General features: G+C 36.8%; 1 protein-coding gene across 1 annotated transcript in view; it reads right to left on the bottom strand.

The window, feature by feature from the left end:
• Positions 1 to 15,544, bottom strand: part of arnt (aryl hydrocarbon receptor nuclear translocator) — a gene marked incomplete at its 5' end in the record, with an annotated part of 17,128 nt that overhangs the window by 957 nt on the left and 627 nt on the right. The window contains 14 exons of the mRNA XM_016519550.1: positions 475 to 620; positions 703 to 950; positions 2,649 to 2,657; positions 4,359 to 4,517; positions 5,515 to 5,666; positions 7,023 to 7,097; positions 9,321 to 9,455; positions 10,799 to 10,875; positions 10,976 to 11,061; positions 11,142 to 11,207; positions 12,099 to 12,201; positions 12,285 to 12,498; positions 13,970 to 14,027; positions 14,139 to 14,177. Of these exons, the coding sequence (XP_016375036.1) occupies positions 475 to 620; positions 703 to 950; positions 2,649 to 2,657; positions 4,359 to 4,517; positions 5,515 to 5,666; positions 7,023 to 7,097; positions 9,321 to 9,455; positions 10,799 to 10,875; positions 10,976 to 11,061; positions 11,142 to 11,207; positions 12,099 to 12,201; positions 12,285 to 12,498; positions 13,970 to 14,027; positions 14,139 to 14,177 (1,567 nt within the window). The remainder of the gene's footprint in view (positions 1 to 474; positions 621 to 702; positions 951 to 2,648; positions 2,658 to 4,358; positions 4,518 to 5,514; positions 5,667 to 7,022; positions 7,098 to 9,320; positions 9,456 to 10,798; positions 10,876 to 10,975; positions 11,062 to 11,141; positions 11,208 to 12,098; positions 12,202 to 12,284; positions 12,499 to 13,969; positions 14,028 to 14,138; positions 14,178 to 15,544) is intronic.

The raw sequence follows: 15,544 nt of genomic DNA, 5'->3' as shown, positions 1-15,544 counted from the left end.
ATAATCCATAATAACGCTTCCTCCAGTGAAAAAGTGCATCTGCTCACATATTTGTTTAGAGCTGTTTTGGCTGTTTAAACGCTGCTTGATCTGTGCAGATTTCTCTCCTGATTCACACCAGAACACTTAGTCACTGCAGGAAGCGTTATTATGGATTATGGATTTTAGTTAAAAACGTCTTGATGGATTTGTTTCATCTTTTGTCTTCTCCAGATGTGAACTGATGGACTGGAGTGCTGTGGATTACTTGTGGATTATTGTGATGTTTTTATCAGCTGTTTGGACTCTCATTCTGACGGCACCCATTCACTGCAGAGCATCCATTGCTGAGACATTTCTCCAAATCTGATGAAGAAACAAAGTCATCCTAATCTCGGATAGCCTGAGGGAGAGCACATTCTTGGCACATTTTCATTTTTGGGTGAGCTATTCCTTTCAAAGACAAACATGATGGGTTGTGTCGGCTCCACTCACCTGAAACATCTCTGGCTGGATGTTTTGAGGCTGCTGGTGTGTGTCTGCAGTGCCTTGTATGTGTGGCTGAGTTTGCCACTGCTGCCAGCCTGACACTCCCTCTGCTGGCCTGGAGCTGAACTGCGCTCCCATCTGATTAACATCGCCTGAACGAAAGCGCAAGAGCAAAACTGAGCACTGGAACAGGAAACACTGTTCACTATTAAAAACATTCTTTAAAATATTCACCGAATCCATTAGTTGAAGGGTTGTTGTGACTGTTTATTTGTTGGTAATTTGATGTGTCGGCCATTGAAGCAGAAGCCCCGCCCATCTGGCCAAAGGAAGAGGAAGTGGAGGATGTAGGGGCGGAGCTGAAACTTCTCATGTTAAACTGAGCTGACTGACTCTTTCCAACGTGACCTGCCATCTGCTGGACAAAGAGAGTTCTTACAACAAAAATCACATTCTTTATCGTGAAAGAATCAGTTATGCACCTACAAAATTATGGAATAATCAACATGCTATGATTTTGAAGACGTTTTTTTTTTATGCTCAGCAAGGCTGCATTTATTTGATCAAAAATACAGTAAAAACAGTAATATTATGAAATATTATTCCAATTTAAAACAGCTGTTTTCTATGTGAATATCTGTTAAACTGTAATTTATTTCTGTGATGCGCAGCTGTATTTTCAGCATCATTACTCCAGTCTTCAGTGTCACATGATCTTCAGAAATCATAATAATATGCTGATTTGCTGCTCGAGAAACAAAGAAAAAAGCTTTTATTCAGCAAGGACACATTCAATTGATCAAACATAACATTAAATAAATTTGTGACATTACAAAACATTTCTATTTCAGTAAATTAGTTAATTGAACTATTTCGCATGAATAATTTACATTTTCAAACATATATAAATAGAAAACACTTATTTTAAATTGCAATAATATTTCACAATATTATGTTTGATTAAAAAAAAATGCAGCCTTTGTGAGCAGAAGAGGCTTCTTTCAAAAACATTAAACAATCTTAGGCTGATGATACACTGGGCAACTCTTTTTGAACAATGTTGCTTGGGCACTTTTCCATTGAGAATGAGTAACACATTTATATCTGGATAGTTTCGATGGGTCATGGGCAGATTGGGCACTGTGTCTCACCTGGTTGCCCTTTGATGGCAACATTGCCCAAAGTTGCCCAGTGTATCATCAGTCTTACAGACAGTCTTAATTTTGACAGCAAATTTTTATTTAGTTTTAGTCAATAGTCTTTTGACTAAAATGCCATTTAGTTTTAGTCATATTTTAGTCATCTGAATTGTTTTTAGTTTTAGTCGACTAAATATCATAACTAAATATGTTATATGTTACATAAATAAATCTACGGCTAAAATCTAATGGGTTTAGTTACAGTGCATTTATGCATTTCTCTAAAATTTCCAAACTCATGATTTTGCTTTTGTTTGTTTGTTTGTTTGTTTGCAGTCTTAATTTTGACAGCAAATTTTGATTTAGTCTTAGTCATAGTCTTTTGACTAAAATGCCATTTAGTTTTAGTCATATTTTAGTCATCTGAATTGTTTTTAGTTTTAGTCGACTAAATATCATAACTAAATATGTTATATGTTACATAAATAAATCTACGGCTAAAATCTAACGGGTTTAGTTACAGTGCATTTATGCATTTCTCTAAAATTTCCAAACTCATTAACTTCACACACATTTCACTTTTATATGAGAAAAGCTATTGTCAAATACAAACTGAAATTTAAAGGTCTTTACAACAAACTGCCAAAAATAAAAGGTCTGTTTAACTACAAACTTAAGAAAGTATGACAGAAATATAGTTCTACTGTACAGCAAAAAGTACTTCTCAATAATGACAATGTTAATAACAATAACACAGTGTAAAAAAACACTGTTTTATACATATCAATTTGCAGCAGGTGTATGATTGGCCCTGTTTAAAAGTTAGCAAACAACCAGGGTTTTCAAAATTTTTTATTTTTTTTCGAAAAGCTCAGGAGGGTTAATTCATTGTTTTGAGTTCATTCAATGCTGTTACTTTTCACTGCTATTATTTTATTTAGATCTATTTTTCAATCTGCCAATCAACCCTGTGCACTGAAACAACACACGGTTTGATGTTTTCGTTTGAGCACTACTGAGCCAGGGGTGTAGCAGAGTTACATTTTGTCACTGTATGTCAAAGAACATGTTAAAAACTTGGGTGCTTATATTGATAGCTCCCTGAAGTTGAACACCGAGATCAATCATGTGGTAAAGTTTTTTTATTTGAGAAATCTGGCCAAGATGAAATCATGTCTGACATTCAAGAGTCCTGAAATTGCAATCCATGCTCTAATATTATCAAGACTTGATTACTGTTATACAAGAGTATTAGTCAAGTATCTATCCTACAGTTGCAGAAGGTACAAAATGTTGTCGCAAGGCTGTTATTCAATATTAAAAAGCGTGAACTAGGGATGCACCGAAATGAAAATTCTTGGCCGAAGCCGAAACCGAACAAAATTAAACACTGGGCCGAAGGCCGAATACCGAACACTGTTTTTCGAGTTTTTTTCCCCATGTATTTTGCCAATTTTTTTCCCACCATTGCATAAATTAAAAAGCCAAAATGTGCTTTTTACTGTTTTGTCTTGCTTTTCAAAAAAAAAAAATCAATTACAAAACAACAATTTTAAAATATTTAACACTGAACATTTTTTACATTCTAGCAGACACTATACCAACAAAGCACAATGTAACTTAAAATTAATTAGTAAAATAATAATTTTTGGCCATCAGACCCCCTTCTTGAATCAGGCATGTATTAATATTATAATTTTTTTTTTTTACTGTACAATTAAAAGCAGCCTTGCTGAGAAGAGACTTCTTTTAAAACATTAGAAAATATTACAGATCCTAATTTGAACACTATGTGTGAATGTTATAATAAATGTATTAAAACAGAGCTGTTGTAATGATTATTATCATTATTATGGTCTTACTTTTTATTTTATTTTACAGAACAACAGTAAAATTACAATACTAACATTTATGAATGTTGATAAGAGTTTAAATGCTTCCACACTGCTGACGTGTGTGCTGCATAATAAAGAGTGCGAGCCTCTTACTCTGCGCTGGTTGCTATTTGATCGCGTCATATCATTATTCGGTACAATTTATTCGGTCTTTTCGCTTATTATAACCGAATAATTTCGGTTGCCTAACATACGGTGCATCCCTAGCGTGAACACATTACTCTGTCTTTGTTTCTCTACACTGGCTTCCGGTACAGTATAGGATTGTTTTGAAGCTTTGTTTATTAGTGTATAAGTCTTTGCATGGCCTTGCACCGACCTATCTATCAGAGTTGCTAATTGAGCATCAGAGTATCAGAGAAAATGTATAATTTTATTCACCCCCCGGAGCCATGTGAGGCACGTTTCATTACGGATGCACGCACTTTATTTCACGTCTCTTGGACTGTTGAACAGAAACACCCACCCACTGCAATGATAGAGCTTGGAATAGCCAGAACAATTTTTAATATAACTCCGATTGGATTCGTCTGAAAGAAGAAAGTCATATAGACCTAGGATGGCTCGAGGGTGAGTAAATAACAGGCTAATTTTCATTTTTGGGTGAACTAACCCTTTAAGCCAGAAAGGAGACCGCGTGTTTGCGGCAGTGTGCCAAGTCTGTGGAATAGCTTACCTTTACATGCTGACTCTGTACAGGTTTTTAAAGTACATCTAAAGACATATTTGTTTGCCATGGCGTATTTTTCTTGCTCATATTTTTTAGCATTACTATTATAGTTGTTTTAGGTGATGTTCTCTTTGTTTATTTAATTTTTATATCGGCACATTGGTCAACGTGTTGTTTTAATAGTGCTATATAAATACATCTGATATTGACATTAACACTACTGGTGTAGAGAGGAAGTGTGTGAGTTCAGGTGTGTTTACCTGAGGGAGAGTGACCTGACTGGTTTCAAACGCTGCGTCTCGTCCCATCCCTTCGTCTAACTCGGCCTGCTGCTGCTGCATCTGCCTGCAGAAGAGCAAACCACACTGATGTGAGTGCGGTCCTACAGTCGTGACCGTCAGACCCACCACCGCCAACCACAGACACCACAGCTACCTACGGGAAGAGAGCATGCTGTTAACCCACCACCGACCGACCGACAGCAGCAGACGGGACGGAAAGAGGCTCACCCGAGAGAGCAGAGGAGAAAGAAAGACCCAGTGCGCCATTGGTCTGCTCTCACCTGGCTGTGACCTGCCCTGGGCTGGGGGTGGAGGGGCAGTTAGGACTGCTCTGCCCCAGTGAAGGGGGCAGTGAAACCCCTGGGGAAGAGAGGGGGGACAGGGAGTCCTGATTTGGCCCTCTACTGTCACGCAAACCGGAGGGATTGGTGGAGAGAAAGCGGTCAGATTAAAATTCACATAGAAAACAGCTGTTTTAAACAGTAATAATATTTCACAATATTAGTGTTTTTACTGTATTTTTGATCAAATAAATGCAACTTTGATGAGCAGAAGAGACTTCTTTCAAGCAAAAAATCTTAGTGACCCAAATGGAAATGAAATCTGCATTACACTGAAGAGAATCAGGGAGTTAGATATGCTAAATTGTCATGAAATGTCATATTTCACAATGTCACAATACAATTATCAGCTTCTTAATTTATATATTCTTCTTTTCTATATAATTTCCTCTTTTTATTAATATTTTGGGGTGAAATAAGTCCCACACATTTTCTTGACATACACACACGCCTTCAAACAAACTGAACTACATTTGATTACATCCACAGGAATTAACCTTTGATCATAAAAGCATATGATACACTGCATAAAGTCACACTAGGTTAGACAACACTGAGGCCTAAACAACCTGAGAGTATTAAACAGTGACCCCAAAAAGTCTTTCAATACTGAAGTTGCAATGTAAGCAGCATTAACTTGCATCAGATAACAAAATATCAAAGCAAACACCTTTTGCTGTGAAGTCAGTATGGGATCCTGTGATGCATTTCAGTACTAACTTGACATTGGCGTTGGTGCAGATGATGTACTCGATCTCTTCAGAGAAAGGGTTCTGGAAGGTGAACGAGCTGGTTCTCATCCAGATCCACTCGTGGGATTTAGAGCGGAACCGGAACATCACCGAGAGTACCTGACCTCGCAGTTTAACCACCTGCATCAGGGGTCAGAGGTCATTAATACATCACACTGTTATGAAAACAACAGGACCAGATCTACATTCTGATCAAATCACTGGGTGGACTTGGGCTAAAAAGTGGCGCTGGACTTTTTGGACATAGAGCAGCCCACCATAAACCCACCAGCTCATTAGAGCTATTTTTAACACCACTTACTAACATACAAATGTAACACAATAGAGAAATAAAAATGCTTTTTAAAATTATTATCATTAACATTAATGCATGACCGTCATACTTGTTTACATTATAATTCGTCTTTCCTGGTGTATATGGCAATTTGTAAATAATATTTTTACACATCTCTTTTACATAGAGGGATAGTTTAATATCACTCAAGTTAAATGCCTACCATAATATCAGTCCATATAACAATGCTCTGCTCTAGAAGACTTGGAATGTAGTGCAGAATGTAGACTGTTTTTATTGTGCCTTTCTTTACATTTAAACATTAAACCATTAAAATATCTTTAATAGAAAAATAGAACTTTCCTAATCACGGCACTTGAAAGCGAAAGTCTTCAGGATTTACAAACTTCTAGAATAAGTTTGAGAATTATATTTTTACAGTTTTTTGACATTTTCTTAGACACGTGAAATTACGGAAGAAATGTAACGGCATACAAACATTCACTGTTATCTTATGTCTGCTGAAAACGGCTACGTTAATGTGGCAAATAATGTAAATGGCATTAAAATCTAAGAAATTTGAAAAGGCCAGTAGTAGTTTGCATCCCTGAAAATGAATGTCTGTTTGACATTTTTTGTAAACAGTTGGCAAATATTGAACATATAAACATCTTACCTCAGCTCAGCTTTTGTGAACAGTAAATCCCGCCTTCTACGATTTGATTGGCTAAAACATTTTGACATTGACGAGCGCTTTTGAGCCGCTGCACTAAGCCAGAGCGTGCTAAATTAATTAATTAGAATGTTTGACTTAAGTGGGCTGCGCGGGCCATTCGTATGGGCCGATGGACAGATATAGGCTACATACATTTACTATAATTCATTCTTTATATTTACGCAACTGGCTGGCCCACAGCGGCCCACCGGGAAAACTCCCGGTGCTCCAGATGGCCAGTCCGCCACGGCATGATCATATAGCCTATTATATGTTAATGTGTCAATTTACCTGGCAACCACCATATTGTGATGATTGATACATTTAAATATGTATTAAACATTGGTGTAATATTGTTATTGCTGTCATTTTATAAAGGCAAAAAGCCCCAAAAGGACTATTTCTAGTCATGGACACTACATAAAATTATATGAAATTTTTCTTACAATAACTTTGGTAACGGTGTCATGTAGATGCACACACACACCTGCTGAAGGCTGTCTCGCAGTAAGCCCTGGTCTTCTGGATGTGCAAACTCCAGAACGTTCTTCCCCAGTAACTCCTGTGTCACACAACAATACAAAAGATGGAAAACACTGCAACACTAGTGATGCACCCAAATGAATAAAAAGTAAAGTTTTAATTTAACTGAGAAAAATTAAACCAAAAATGAACTTTTTTTAATGATCAATTAACTAATCAAATTTATTTAATAATCAGTACTCAAATAAAACTGAGTTATGTATAAACGTTTACATTTTAATCATAGAAAATTTTCATATAAACATTTAAACGGTGACTAAGTAAAAACTTTTTTTCATGATCTCATGATTTATTTAAACATACATTAAATAATGAGGACTACAGGTTAAGTAAAATATAATGATATGTAATGCAGTGCATGTACTTATCAAAATGCTCCTCTAGTTAATTGTTTATTTCAACACCTTCTGATGTTCAATCATGTTTATTTTGAGCTATAACTAGTAGTAAAGAGGAACAGATGATCAGTTCACGCGCCACTTGAACTGAAGCTACAGCGATCTCACATTGAACAGCATCAAAACCACATTTATTGTTTGTATTTTGTAATAAAATTGATAGACTTTGAACGATCAGATTGTGTTTTACATCAAAAGTAACAAAACTTACTGTAATTACTGCATGGTAAGAGCACTACAAATAGGGATACACCGAAACCTGTATTTTCATGCATGTGGAATTAAAAAAAAAATACTGGGTACCGAAACCAAAAGAATACGTAAAATGTTAGTTGGCTTAGTTCATTTAGCAAATAGATATTTCCTTCAGTTATATTCTCACTAAATTATGCCCATTAAAATGTATTTTACAAGCTTTTGTTACACTGTTCATTTTTTTTGCTCTATGGTATTTCATCTTTAAATGAATAGCACATTAGAGCTGCTCCACTGCAGCGGCTCAGTACTGTAATCACAAGACGTTTTTCTGTAATAATGCAAGACACCACTCTTTATCCTATAGCCTATAAATCTTGTAACAGTGATGAACATATTTTCTGAAACTTAAGTCGCATTATTTTACACTGATCTATAATAGAGATATATATAGATTAGGCCTGCCCTCAACTAAAGATTCTTCTGGTCGAGTAGTAGTCGTTTATTTTAAGCATAAGTCGACTAATCGCACATTTATTAATAAACCATTTAAATCATTATAAGGAGCCTTTAATTGCCTATATAGCCTAATAGGCGCTAGAGCACATGCATAAAGCTTGCAACAGCACACCGGCAGAAGTAATAATTATAAATGTGTCATGGAAAAACAGTAAGGAGGCTGCATTAACATTTTAATAATGTATTGATAAACTAGTGCTTTCTTTGTTTTCGTTTTGAGAGATGAAGTCGGCGACACTGACTCGTGCCTGTATGCATGTTTCATACGGATTACAAAATCTGAGAATATCTGTTTTCCATTTGAATTGGTTCATTTGATAGTAGACATTTTGCTCTGTCTATGTTTTCATATTTGTAAGGCAAGCAGGCTATACACGGAGCTTCAGAGTTTCGCGCTCGAGTTCACAGAGACCGAGACGGCAGAAAGCGCATCCTGTTTGCTTTCATTATTTTACAAAAGCGCAATGTTTTGTTGTTGTTGTGAGTGCACACAAATAAACGTAGTGTCTTTACAGATTCAAAAGATGTATTACTTTTATCTGTATGACCAGAAATGAGGGAGTATTTTAAGAGCAAGTGAGCGCAGCGGCGCCTCCATCTGTCCCGCAGTGAGCGTGCTACTGTTGAGCATTTCTCTAGGATAACATCAGATTGAGTGGCCATGTAAAGTTGCTAATACTTACATATTTCAGATGATAAGCCATATTTGAGGTCGATGAATGATAGGCGAGCGTTTGGATGTCCTGCGCAAGTACTGTATTACCACAAAGACCAGACGTTAATGATCTGTCCATCTCAGACTGCGTGACTTCGCCTGTGGATTTTTTTTTTCTGCGACTAAGCGACTAATAACATTTTGGTCGACTAAGCCTCTTCTGGTTGACTAACGGTTGGTCGACTATTAGGGGGCAGCCCTAATATAGATCGATGCTTTTTATCATCTGAAACCTGCTGCGACTTATATTCCAAAGCGACTCATATAATGCAGGCTGAAACCAAAATGTTGGTGCATCACTATGCAAGACAGTGGAACTCATCAGCTAATGCAGAGCCAACTTAAAACATCCTGCTCTTCAGAAATGACCTCCTTTAGCCGGAGATCCAGCCTGACTCGGGCGTTTGAGGCCTACCTGAGGCTGGTAGCCAATCGTCGCCTGACAGCGGTGATCCACAAAGGTGTAGAGACCCTGACAGTTGTGGCGGGAAATAAATTCCACTGGAACGCTTATGTTATTTATGTTTGTGTCGCTCGGGCAACCTGTGACCTGCATGACAACAGAGGATCTTAAAGAGACAGTTCACCCAAAAATGAAAATTCTGTCATCAATTACTCATTCTTAACATGCTGTTCCATTCCTGTATGACTGCTGTTCATGTTTGAAACTCGCATGAGAGATTTCTCTTCCGCCATAAAAGTCTACACAACCAATATTTTATGATTCATAAAGTTCATAACAACCATGTAAAGTGATCCATATGGATTGAGAGGTTTAGTCCAGGCTTTCCGAAGAGACACACTCACTTTATATGATGAACAGATCTGATTTATACACACACAAGAACAAACCTCATTGGTTCTCACGTGACAAACAAGCACATGTGAGCTTTCGTCTACCATATTTGATGAGCTCTGTGAATGTGCGCTGATCAACGTTTATATATGTAAATAAAAGTCAATTCTAAGTAAATGTCAATTATATGTAAATGTAAATTCAATCTGTTTACCATATAAAGCAATCATGTCTCTTCAGGAGACTTGGATTATACAGCTTGATTAATATGGATTACTTTTACAATCTCTTCATGAATTTTTCAAATTGTCAAAGTTTTGGTGGAATGGACTTTCAATGGAGAGACAGAAATCTCTCATGTTTCATTAAAAATATCTTCAATTGTGTTTCAAAGATGAACAAAAGTCATACAGGTTTGGAATGACTGAATGAAAACTGGAACAGTTTATTGAACCCATAAAAGAAAAATGTTGAGTATCATATTTGATCTGTAAGGCGTTTAAGGCTTATATAGTATGATATATAGCGGAAAATATTGATGAAAAACCAGCTCATTTTTATTCAGAGGCCCAAAAAAGAGCAAAAATATGCAATTTAGTGCAATTAGAGTATAGCAGATACTTATGCAAAAAGATATAAATATCAGTCGTCACTCTATATCTGCCATTAATGTCTTAGTAAGATGATATATAAATTATCAAAACATAATTCAATGCAACACGATGATTGAGAGATAAATAAATAAACATTCCTCAAAAGCCTGATGATCATATGTGACAGAATTTCATTACACCTTTAAGTTGTTGGTCATAAATCAGATATTTAAAGAATCACAGTTAATTAAAAAGTGAACATTATATTCTCATTTATTCACCCTAATGTCTTTCCAAACCCTTATGTCTTCTCTTGATGTTCAGTAGAATGTCGATGTTGCTCTTTTTACAAACGATTAAAGGTAGAGAGCAGACATGAACTTGCCCTTTTAGAAAGATGAGATTACATGAGTAAATGATGACAGAATTGTGCAAACTATTCCTTTGAATGTGACGCAAATCTAAAACACTGGAAAGTGAAATAAAATGGAAGGGGAAAAGTACCTGTAGCCTTCCAATGACGACTAGACAGAAACGATTTCCCTGATTATTATCGGCCTCCTCTTCAGAAAGAGTCACTCCTGAGAGAGAAGGTAAAGGGACAGTATGCGTCTCAGTTGCGTTCTATAGTCTATATGAACAATAGACACCTCCTCTGTGTTGTGCTGTGGACGGTGTTACCTGCAGGAGGCCAGGATTTGATGAAGCCTGTGCAGTGCACGACTGCATACTGCGGCTCGCCCTCCTTTTGAGAACCCAGTCCATTCCTGCAGGAGGAGAGATGGTCTTCATCTGCGTCTGTTTAAAGACTGATATATGTATATACAGAGAGAGAGAGCTGCCGTACCTGTTTCTGCTTCTCAGGAAGTTGAGTCTGTTCATGGACACCGGCTCTACGGGACACACTCCACATCTGGACACAGAGGGGAACACACATTACAATCCACATAATGCAGAAATATTTCACAACATGCGAACATAATTGAAGACTTTTAATACTTTTTCTGAAAAACATATTTTTTTGTGTATGCAAACAGCATATTCCTTTTTAATTTTAAGCAGTTTTAGAGAAAAATTTTTTTTTTTTTTAAACTGGAACCGTTTATTGAACCTTTAGACAAAATAAAAAAAATAAAAAAAAAATCTGAGTGTTATCTGTTTTGACACATCAGGCTATTATGGCTCATATAGTCTGATATAGTGAGAATGTGAAGGAAAAAAAAGCTCAATTTTATTTAAGGACCCAAACTGAGCAGAAATATGCAATTTGGTGCAGATGCTGATATTTACATGGACAAAAAGTAAGATGAAATTCTGATGTAAATCAATGAGATCTTTAGAACAGTGCAGCAGATACTGACATAAAAAGATATAAACATCAGTCGACTCGTCACTCTATATCTCCAATAATACGTCTTAGTAAGATGAGATTTAAATGATCCAAACATATAATGCAATGCTGATTGAGAGCTGAAGAAATAAAGGCTCCTCAGAAGATGTGAGATGTTCTGGAGGCTTGTGAAGATCATTCCTCCGCTGAGGAACAGTGAAAGTAAAGCTGCTGGAAACAAACGCTCCTCAAAAGATCCTGAGGATCAGATTTGAGACTCTAAAACATGATTGATGGAGAATCAAGTGAAGCCGAGCTGCTTCAGTCCAGTATTACTAACAATATCAAAGTTACTTACGTTAATTTATAAAAATCAGTAAAGATTTCACAGCATAAAGACACGTGAAGCACGAGCTAAAGGTGGACTTGGTTCAGTTATTATAGGTCTGTTGGTTTGTTCTTCCTGTTCCTCACCTCATCCTGCAGATGAAGGAGCGGCGTGCTCCCATACTCATCCTCACAGAGGCCTGCCCACCCTCTTTCTTCACCGTGCCTGTTTTCATGTCCAACATCCGGCCTACAGTCAGAACAGAGGAAGATGAGTTAAACAGAAAAAGACTGTCAGCACGCAGGGTGACAGCGATAAGAGTCGTTTCTCACCGGCGTTACTGTTCTCGCTGGTGGAGAGCTGCTCTCTGAGTTTCTCTGTGTCCTCTGGATGGAGCTGGTCGTACAGCGATGATCCGAGCCAATCCGACTGAGCCTGGTTCAGAACCGGTGTGACAGAGTCCGACACATAAACCACACGGCCGGTTTCACACGACACTATGAACAGAAAGCCATCAGCCGCCTCCAGAACCAGGTGCTTCAGCTCCTACAGAGACAGAGAGAGAGATAAGAGCACATTTCGAGATGATGTTTAAAACACATTTTTAGATGAAAGTGTTAACTGAATTAAATCATGAAAATGATTCAGTTCTGGTATTTAAAAAAAAAAAAAGGTACCTGCTTCAAATTTACAAATATATTCTTAAAGAGGTCATCGGATGCCCATTTTCCACAAGTTGATATGATTCTTTAGGGTCTTAATGAAAAGTCTATAACATACTTTGGTTAAAATTTCTCAATGGTAGTGTAAAAAACACTTTTTTACCCTGTCAAAAACAGCTCCGGTCACAAGCCCGCCGGCCGTTCCTCTCTCTAGCCTTATCATACAAGGCAAAAATCCCTGATTAATCACAGTACATATAATGTTTTGCATTTTAAGTACAAACGAGGCATCATCAAATTAAATGTGCAATAATTTGCTTCAATTTCCAGCAGAGAAATCTGAAAACTGGATGAAGCCAGGTTCAAAATTCTTGGAAAAAATTGGATTTCTCTCCATAAATACTGTTAACAGCTATAAAAATAAATTTTTACCAATAAATAAAGAAATAAATCATGTATATATATATATGAAGGGTTTATTTGCAAAAACAGATAACTGTTTTTTTTTTCTTTTCAAAAATCATGTTTTTTTTTATTATGCTATCATGATTTTATTGTGTTAGCTGTATTTTTAGTTATTTTTAACCTAATCAAAGTTATCTGATTTTGCAAATGAACTCTTCATATATATATATATATATATATACACACACACACATATATATATATATATGAATAAACCCCTGTGTAAAACCTATACATAGATATAGATAGGAATAAAACTGTAAAGTGCTGCTGAAGAGGAGAAAAACTCACAGCCTTTAAAGACACGCATTGTAATTGAAATCAAATGCAAAAAGATAAAGTGTAATAAAATAAATACTTAAATGTATATTTTTGCATGCTTCCACTAGTCTGAATGAAGTCATGTTATAAAACCAACATAGCTCTCAAAACTGACCAGTGCATGAAAAAACAATGTTTTGCCTTAAATGTGTCAAACAGCAGTAAGCTACTTTTTTCCTCACATGAACTCATATTTCATGCTTAATTCAGGGAGTGGCATTCAGTAATCATCTTGCAAATAAAAAGTTATAGTGCATATTTTGAGCATTCAATTCAGTGTAAAATTTTCTTTGGCAGTCCGATTAAATAATAAAATAATAATAGGGGAAGACAGAAATATTGTTTAAAATACACTTACAAAGCATTGGCTGATATAGCAATGTTGGCTGAATCAAATGCATGAGTTTGGGTCTGTTCAGCCAAACAAAGGCGGACGGGAAGAGTGTTTGGAAACCTCACTATGAATACCATAATGACAGCAGCACATGTACTCTGATTCTTGAGAACTCACAGAAGATCAGATGATCATATTTGTACTTTTCCCGCACTCTGATTTCCATCAGTCAATACCTGGCAAATCTGTCCTTGTCATTCGATCCGCCTCCATCATCATCATCATCATCACACCTGAGAAGCCAAAACGAGAAGAAGCATATGTTGTTGAACACAGTCATAAGACAGGCAGCTCGGCACAGTTCAAACCCGGCTCGAACCCTCGAGTCACACGTCATGACTAACCTGCACAATTTGCTTCCCTCGTCGTCGTCATAGTCCGAGCTGGAAACCAGGGAAATTCACATTAGTCAGTAATATTGCACAACTGCAAAACATTCCCGCAATTCTCCACCCACTCGAGAGACAGAACAAACAGAGCGAATCAAGTCAACCACAGACACTCAATAAACAAGCACACTATTGTTGGCCAAAACCAGAGTGTCATTCCTGTGAATTTGCCTCTGGAAAGCTACGGTTCACGTTCAGCTCTCTAGTCACGCATAGTGTATATCAAGGGACGGTTCACCCGCTCATCACACAAACCCCTGCGACTTTCATTCTTCCGTGCGACCCAAAAGAAGACATCAGGAGAATTGTTCACGCTGCTCTTCATCAACAAACAGTAACAGACAGCGTCAAGCTCCAAAAACGACACAAAGGGAGCATGATAAAGTGTCGTAAAATGTTTATTATTTCTAAGTCATGCACTCAGGAACAAAGTGTGCAAGTATTTATGGTGCTTTTGTCCTTTTTGGAGCTTGTAAGCCTCAGTCAAGTCATTTATTTTTAGCACTTTATACAACACAGACGGTTTCAAAGCATTCACATTAATAAACAGGAAAATAGCAGTGTTAATGTTGCAAAATGCTGCACTTATCAAACTGAAACAAGCTGTAAAGCAGCTCCACAGGAGACAAAAGTGTCCTTATTCTGCTCAAGTCAGTTCAATGTGTCGATTTCGCAGAAGTTAGTGTCATTATTCGGTTCAATTCAGCAGTCAAATTGATACGATTACTTAATATGTACCGTCTTCTAAACCACTGCCCATGTAATTCCACTTTATAGAAAAACCAGTTTGCACATTTCCCAAAAGATTTCCTTCTGAGCTCCACAGAATACAGCAATGAGAAAGTGAGGACAGCACCATGTTTTGACAACTGAGATCAACTGAACACTGCCAGAAGTGCTTTAATAATGTTTAGTGCTTTTATATCTGTGGTGTAGACGGCTCAGTCAGACCTTTTAATGTTTAAACTTGTGTTAATCTCAGTTGGCAGCTGGTTTAAATTTTTTATTTCTTAATTGTTCTAATTGTTTTATATTATTATGACTCTTTTTGTAGCACTTTGAGAATTTCTTTAAAATGTAAAGTGCTTTATAAATAAAATGTATTATTATTATTATTATTACTTACTAGAGGTGTCCCCGACTAAGGATTTTCACAGTCGAATTGAAATTTTTTCGAATCTTGCTGATATTCGACTGATAGTCGAATCATATGTTTTGGGGGCGGGGCAAAATACATTACCAAGAGAGACATTTCGACAGTCATAATTACATTAACACACAGGGAAAATGTGTAACGGACGCCTCGCAGATACAAACGGGGTAAATAATGTTTTATGTTTTGATTAAAAGATAGTTAACAT

Source organism: Sinocyclocheilus rhinocerous, unplaced genomic scaffold (assembly GCF_001515625.1).
Source record: "Sinocyclocheilus rhinocerous isolate Xijiao unplaced genomic scaffold, SAMN03320098_v1.1 scaffold1470, whole genome shotgun sequence".
NCBI lineage: Eukaryota > Metazoa > Chordata > Actinopteri > Cypriniformes > Cyprinidae > Sinocyclocheilus > Sinocyclocheilus rhinocerous.
The sequence above is the reverse complement of the archived record's forward strand: the minus strand, read 5'-3'. Positions and strand labels throughout refer to the sequence as shown.